Here is an 8,459-nt window from a genome sequence, read left to right on the forward strand (position 1 = left end):
ATATAGTATCAGACCCTGTTGAACCATACAGTTTATAGACCACGGTACCGTAGCTACATGCAGTATACAGTTTATAGAGTACAACCGCCTATTCAGATAATAGGCTGTAGGTCGATCGTATAGTGCCCTTGACGTGGACAGGCTCCCTATCAGATATGGGTAGAGGTGGGCAGATCGATCGAGGGAGTATAGTGATTAAGCTGGTCGGCCAACCAGTGTAGATCCCGCCTACGGGCCGCACAACCTTGTCATGAGGGGTTAAATCATGACATACAGATATCCACATGGGAAATTTTACAGTTATTATTACGTATATTATGATTTACAGAGACCAGGGAGGTACTTATGTATGTTAGAAGTATTTTGAATAGTAACTTAAATGCGGATGTGTTAAATGACATGAAAATGGTAATGAATATTATGATTTGTACTGTATTTATAGATCCAGATATACATGATTATATGGAAACGAATTTTTATGATATGATGACTCATTTGCCATACACTATTAATAGCATATATCGTCTTACTGAGCGTTGGCTCATCCCAGTGTTGAAACCTTTTTTAGGTAATCCAGGTAGGCGAGTAGATCAAGCTCGCAGGTAGAGGGGCATCTGTGGTGCCCTGACAGCAAAGTGAGTACAGTGGAGGGTTTTTGTATTTGCCCTAACTAACTGAGGGCAATTTTGGGGATTTAGTATCACATGTATATATTCTTTTGGGAAACATGATAGCACTCTGATATTGTACAGTATGGTATATCATTATGTATGGAAATGTTTAATTGTATTATGCTTCTCGCTGCTTAGGATAATATTATGGTATTAGAGTATGATAATTATTACAGTGGGAAAAAAAAATCATGTTAATTAAGCAGGTCGTTACAACTTGACTCGACTCAACTCAACTTTGTTCAAGCTTGAGTTAAGTTCGAGCTATTTGAGTATTTAAACGAGTCGAATTTGAGTTCAATAATAGTATTCGAGTCGAGTTTTGAGCCTAATCAAACTTTTTAAATTTTATTATTATTTTTATATTATATATATATATCATATAATATATATTTTCTAAATACATTTAATATTATATATACATTATATATATATATAATATTAATTTATAAACGAGTTGAGTTTAATCGAGTTAAGTTCGAGTTTTATAAACTTGAAACCGAGCCGAAATCAAGTTTAACAATTATAAAATCAGTCGAGTTTTAGTTGAGTTTCGAACTTAATATTTTTTAATTGAGCTAAGTTCAAGTGTATCGACATGATTCGAACACGCCCCTTCTAAATAAATTTTTTAAAATATGAATATATTTTTATTAAGTAAATATGGACGCATGAGCGAGGGGAATTTAAACTTCATGGGAAATGTCAAATTAAAAGAAATATTAATTAATTAATCGAGGAACGCTTATTTCCAATGCTGGGGGAAGAAAGCAATAAATAAATTCATGCAGATTAATTTGCAGAGAAAGAAAAATTTTATTTAATTATTGAGTGCTCACGAATTTGATCTCCTGGTCCATTGGCACGATTTGGCTGCTGATGAATGCCAAATCCTGGAATGATTTGAGTTTAGCCATAGCCTCATTCAATCTGTAGAAGTATAAATTTAGAATCACGATTTTCTACCTTTCAACTCTTGTGTTATGGAATATTTTTTCTTTCATAATTTTTTTTTTGTAAAACTTGTCTGCAAAAATATTAGAAAATTCTGAACTAGAAACTAGAAAGTGGAAATATCCATTAATCTCGAATTCCCACTTCAATGTGCACGAGCTAGGTCTGCTTCCTTCCCAGCCTCTCTCTCTCTCTCTCTCTCTCTCTCTCTCTCTCTCTCTCTCTCTCTCTTCAACAGAGCACCGCCCTCATCCACCACCCAAAACCCAAACTCAAAGCCCTCTCAGACTTTTTACCTATTCCCACTCTGATCCATAACACACCACGAGGTAGCTGTTTCTGCCTCTGCCTCCCTCCTCGCCCACTCTCCGCCTTCCCCCTTCCCCACCCACAATTCACCTTTAAAGCTCCACCATGGTCGACGGTGGCACCACCGCCCATACCAAAAATATTAATCCCCCTGACCAACAACCCCCTCTTTCTCCCCTTTCCCCCACCCCCGTAGCCGCCTCTAACACCGCCGTCGCCCCCTCCCCCGCCAAGAGGAGCAAAGGCAGAGGAGGACCTGAAAACGGCAAGTTCAGGTACAGAGGCGTGAGGCAGCGGAGCTGGGGGAAGTGGGTCGCCGAGATCCGAGAGCCCCGCAAGAGGACCCGCAAGTGGCTCGGCACCTTCGCCACTGCCGAGGACGCCGCCCGCGCCTACGACCGCGCCGCCATTGTCCTCTACGGCTCCAAGGCCCAGCTCAACCTCCAACCCTCTCCCTCCGTCCCCCTCATCTCCTCCCGCGGCGCCTCCTCATCCTCCTCCTCCGCCCAGTCCCTCCGCCCCTTGCTCCCCCGCCCCGCCCTCGGCCCCATGTCATACCTGCCGTACGGGCTTTATCCCCTCGTGGGATCCCCGTCGTCCGTACTGTGTCCCAGCGCGGTACAGAATCCGCACCCGCATCAGCAAGTGGTGCAACAGCAAGGACACGAATCTCATCAGAATCAACCCCCACCGTCCGATGTGAAAACCAGTGTCGGTGGTGGGGCTGCTGACCCCATCATAACCATTCAGAACCCTAGCCACCATCATCTCCATATGGGAAGTCTCTACGACGAAATCAGTTGTCTCGTAGGGTCGGTGGACGCCAGCTTGTCTCTGTCGTCTGAGCCGGCGGTTGAACTTCCGGGGACTGAAGCGGGGGTGGGAAGTTGGCCGGAGTCTCCGCTGCCACTCTGGGCGGTGACGAACGACGACGAGTACCCGCCGGCGGCTTTTCTGTGGGATTACGGGGATCCTAATTTCTTGTTTGATTTTTGAGGGATTTTGAAGGGGCACCGGTGCATATGTAAATGCATGCGGTTGAGGTTAGCAATTAATGATCGATCTTAGGCGTGTAGTTAATTAGATGGTTGCATGTGTTGTATTGCACAAATTCGATCATCTGTTTGAAGAGATTGATATAACTCTGGGCCATGTTTAGTCTTCGATCCTGCATGCTTAAAGCATTTAATCTCAAACTCCATCGTCAGGTAATTATCATTATTTTTTTTTTTAAGTTCTTAGCATTTTTATACTTCATGCAATTACCCGAATGTGAATGGAGGAAACAAAAATGAATATTCCATTTTCCTCCATCTCATATTCTTCACTGTGTTTGTTCGGCATGAATTTGTAGTTTTGCGAGTTTGGTTGAGATTAATTACTTGGGACTAATTTATAGTTAATTTAGGGTTTTATATATGTAGTTGTTGTGTAAATTTAGACGTCCAAATTCACACAAGTTCAAATGCAAAACCCGAAATCCATTGTTTTAAACACACCCTTATTAATGTAATTTTTGTGTTCATTGCTAGCTAGGAATAGACGGTAGCAGTCATTTCCACCAAGTCAGCTACCTCCACTATTGAATTTTTTGAGCTGCAGTCGGCAGCCACCCCACCAAACCCAGCGTACTTTGAATTAATCTTCACCTATCATCACATTCATTGTTATATATATATAGATGTATGTGTGTGTCAAAGATATGGTGTAGAAAAGGGAGTGTAATCAGTGAGAGAAGAAATTCTGTATATTGAGAGTCATCTGTAATTTTCAGGCAATTATTGAAATTAAAAAGTTATGTGTGCAGTTCCGCAGTTCAATCACAACCAGTGATTGAGTGAGTTTTGATTACTTTGCTTAATTCATTCACTCAAGTAGTAATCATAGACTATTATGCTATACACTGGAATGAATGGCTAGCTAAATAGAATAACAAATTGTATGAGGAATTTTTAGAAGTAGATCAATCAATTTCATTCGAATACAATATTACTAGTAAAAAAAAAAAAAAAAAAACTCCTTCATGTATATATACTGCTTACTAGAATAGAATTGATTTCAGAATTAGCTTACTTTGTGCTTCTTTATCATTCTAGGAATATTTCCTGCTGTACTATTAGTAGTTTAAACTTTAAATACATACTGTTCAAAAGGTACCGTAGTTTGAAGATATTAACTATAGCTTAATTAATTGGTTCTCTGATGTATATATGTTCTCTTTTTGATTGGGAATGTACAAGAAGTCTGCCTATGTGCATATACCATGCATGAATTAATGATAAGTATGAAATTTTTCTTGTGCCATTTAAGATTTTCTACGCAGTTAAGTGAAATGGAATGGTGCCTTTGGCTAGTCTTTCTCTTTTGACTAACTGTATATGAATGCATGCATGCATCTTTCTTTAGGGTCAAATTATAGTTCAATTGTTTGATTACCAATACTTAGAAATGGGGAAAGTTGAGAGCTTGGGGTCTTCTTAATTTGTGAAGGGTCAAGGTTGGAATATTGCCCATTGCCCAATATATATAAACAATTCTTTTCTCCCCAGGAGTCTTTATGGGCAGTATTCAGATTAGGCAGTGGTGAATTTAGAGTGAGAAGGAACCAGGAGTTGGGTGGAGTTCAAAAAGTTTGTGTATTTCATTCTTACACTATTTGCTTCTTAGTTAATTTGAGTGCATAGATGATGTGGAAGAATAGACCCCATTTGGATTTAATGAAGAACTCTAGGTAAGAGCAATTATAGAGGTTGATTTTGTGTTGAAGATTAAACTTGAAGACCGGCAGCCCACCTCCATTGAAGACCGGCAGCCCACCGTTGTGGACATTGGAGATTTGCAGGCAACCTACTCCACCTACCAGCCCACCTCTATTGAAGATTTGCACCCACCATTGTTGATTATTTGATTTCTATAATTACTATAAATAGCTGAGTTGTGTGTGAGTAAATGTGAGCAAAATGTGGTGTGTGAGAGAGATTAGCCAGTGAGCCGTGAGAGAGATTTTAATTCCTCTGTATTATTTTCAGATTGAAATATACTTGTTTGGTATTTATCCTCACTGAGTTTCAGTCACAGCCAGTGACTGAGTGCTCCTCTCCACCCATCAGTGGTATCAGAGCGTCCAGGTACGCCGGAATTCACCAAACAGAGGTAAACAAGAAGAAATTCAAGTTTCTTCTCAGTTTTGAAGTTGCTCCAAATATCAAATTGAGCCTACCATTGTGCAATTCAGCTCGAGACGATTCCAACGGTGAAAACCACGTCTCAAACGGACACCGGGAGAGCCCCCACGCGCCCCCACGAGCCTCCCACGTAAGCACCGTTCTTCCCACGCGCCGGCAGGACTCCGGCGACCGCGACACGCGCCTGCACGCGTCTTCCTCGCCCGATTGGCGAGATCCTACCCGCAAAGCGACCCGCGACCCGGATCTACGACCCGCGACCCGGTCAGCGACCCGCGTGCCAAACCCGCAACCCTGATCCGTGAACGAGATCCGACCCGCTCCCAAGCGCCGACACGCGGCGCGTCCAGAAAGCGCCACGTGGCCTAACGGAAGGGTTAACGCCGTTTAAAGGCCGTTAAATTAAACCGGTTAGTTTAAAATTCCCCAGGATTTTCCTATAGCCGGTTCAGTGATTTTTAGACCGGTTCTTTGCAAACCAAAACCGGTTCCTAAGGTTTTTCAATCTTCTGAATTTATTGGTGGCATTAGATTTACCAAAATCAGCCCCCATTTCTCTGTTTTTTATATATTAAATTCGATGGCTAACGGTACTATCCAATCGGTCATTCCAAAATTGACCCGAGAGAATTATGACAACTGGTCGATTCAAATGAGAGCCCTTCTAGGTTCTCAGGATGTCATGGATATCGTTGAAGATGGGTACAGAGAAAGCCCATCAAAAGAAGCCGAAGCAGCTATGCCCGAAGCTCAAAGAACGACCTTGCGAGTCGATCGAAAGAAAGATTGCAAGGCAAAATCCATAATCTACCAAGGCCTTGATGAGGCCACGTTCGAAATCATTGCCTCCGCGAAGACATCTAAAGAAGTCTGGGACTCTCTCCATCGAACACACAAAGGTGCAGATAAAGTAAAAAAGATTCGTCTTCAGACATTGCGAGGTGAGTTCGAATCTCTCAAAATGAAGTCTACTGAATCCATTTCAGACTACTATACACGAGTAATGGTAGTATCAAATCAATTAAGAAGAAATGGAGAAATTCTCAATGACGAGAGAATTTGTGAAAAAATTTTGCGATCTTTAGATCCAAAATATGATTATATAGCTGTGACCCTGGAAGAAACAAAAGACTTGGAAACAATGTCTGTAGAAGAACTTGTGGGCTCACTCCAAGCCCATGAGCAAAAAGTCAATAGAAGAAGTGATGATAAAGCACTGGAGCAAGCTCTCCAAACGAAGTTGTCCCTCACTACAGATAAATACGACAAAGGGGGGACGTCACAACAAGGAAGAGGACGAGACCGAGGATCTCGTGGAAGAAATTCTGGAAATTTTAACTCCAGAGAAGGTGGCAGAGGCAGAAGAGGTCCCACTAGAGGAGGACGAAATCAACAGAGCTATGTCCCACAAGGCAGAGGACAAGGAAGAAGAGGAGGATATAATAATCGCTCAAATGTAGACAAAAGAAACATTCAATGCTATAATTGTCATAAGTATGGGCACTATAGTAATGAGTGTTGGGGACGACAACAAGAAAAGGTTAGCGAGGAGGCCAACCTTGCCGAAACAGATCATGCAAATGGAGAGTCGTTGATGCTGATGGCACACAATGCAACTCCTCAGGACCAAAGCGTTTGGTACCTTGATTCTGGAGCCAGCAACCATATGACTGGCAGAAAGAACCTATTCTTTGAACTTGATGAGAAAGTTCAGGGGGAGATATCTTTCGGAGATAATTCTAAAATTGCAGTCCAAGGGAGAGGAGATGTTTTGATCAAACAGAAGTCTGGAGATCATGCTTACATCTCCAACGTCTACTATGTGCCAGCCATGAAGACTAATATACTTAGTCTCGGACAGCTCGTGGAGAGAGGCTATCGAATTAGCCTTAGTGATAAGCAGATGGTAATAATAGATGCTCGAGGAAAGCTTGTTACTCGAGTTCAAATGGCAAAGAATCGAATGTTTCCGCTCGCCATCCAACATGATACGCCAAGGTGTTTGAGCGCTATCATCAAAGACAAAGACTGGCTATGGCATCTAAGGTATGGGCATCTAAACTTTGAAAGTTTGAAACAATTGGGAAGCAAGAAGATGGTGAAAGGCTTACCAAATATCCATCATCCAAATGTGATATGTGAAAGCTGTATTTTGAGCAAGCAACATAGAAACAGCTTTGGAAAGCAAACCGACTGGAGATCAACTATGCCGCTCCAGCTAATACACACAGATGTGTGTGGTCCATTAAGACCATTTTCGAATGGACAGAATCGATACTTCCTCACCTTCATCGACGACTACAGTAGGAAGACCTGGGTCTACTTCTTGAAAAGGAAGTCAGAGGTATTCGATAAGTTCAAAGAGTTCAAAACTCTTGTGGAGAAACAGAGTGGCTTCCGCATCAAGTCACTCCGGTCAGATCAAGGAGGAGAGTACAAAGACGAAGCTTTCCTGGAATTCCTTAGACAACAAGGAATTCAGAAACAGTTCACACCATCATACACTCCCCAGTTGAATGGTGTAGCTGAAAGGAAGAACCGCACAATTCTTAACATGGCTAGAAGCATGTTAAAGGATAAAAATGTGCCCAAGAGTTTTTGGGCAGAAGCAGTGTTATGTGCAGTCTATCTGCTCAATAGGTGTCCGACGAAGAGTTTTGATACAAAGACACCATATGAAGCCTGGAGTACTCACAAGCCCAGTGTGAGTCATCTGAGGGTGTTTGGCTCCATAGCCTACGCCAAGATCCCAGAAGCAAGAAGGACAAAGCTGGATGATAAAGGAGAGAAGTGTATCCTTGTAGGATACGGCGATAGCACCATGGGATATCGACTCTACAATCCCATCAACAAGAAAGTCTTTCATAGCCGGGATGTCATCTTTGAAGAAAATGAATCCTGGAAATGGGACCAGGTTGAATGTTCCAAAGATGCGGAATTGACACTTGAAGTAGAAGAACCTACACAGACAAGAGAAGTGGCTATCGAGCCACAAATTCCTGAGCTGCAGACACCTCCACATGGTTCACCACAGAGGAATGAAGCTCCATCACCAATTGAGCGTGAAATCTCAGACATGAGACCTAGAGGAGCTCGAAATCTAGCCGATCTGTATGAAAATACAGAACCAATGGAAGAATATATTGCTCTAAACTGCCTGTTGCTAACTAGTGACCCAAATAGCTTTGAGAAAGCTAACGAAGAAAACAAATGGAGAAAAATGATGGATAAGAAGATTCAATCCATCAAGAAGAACAAGACTTGGGAGTTGACAAATCTTCCGAAGAGCCACGAAACTATTGGTGTAAAATGGGTCTACAAGACCAAGAAGAACACTCAA

At 42.1% G+C, this 8,459-nt stretch overlaps 1 protein-coding gene across 1 annotated transcript; it reads left to right on the plus strand.

Moving 5' to 3' along the window:
• Positions 1-2,039: 2,039 nt before the first annotated feature.
• LOC131165944 (ethylene-responsive transcription factor ABI4) lies at positions 2,040-3,086 on the plus strand. The gene has a single exon (XM_058124123.1). It carries the CDS (start codon positions 2,040-2,042, stop codon positions 2,928-2,930), a length of 891 nt encoding a protein of 296 aa, XP_057980106.1. The 3' UTR covers positions 2,931-3,086.
• The last annotated feature ends 5,373 nt before the right edge of the window (positions 3,087-8,459 follow it).

This window comes from Malania oleifera, chromosome 10 (assembly GCF_029873635.1).
Source record: "Malania oleifera isolate guangnan ecotype guangnan chromosome 10, ASM2987363v1, whole genome shotgun sequence".
Taxonomy (NCBI): domain Eukaryota; kingdom Viridiplantae; phylum Streptophyta; class Magnoliopsida; order Santalales; family Ximeniaceae; genus Malania; species Malania oleifera.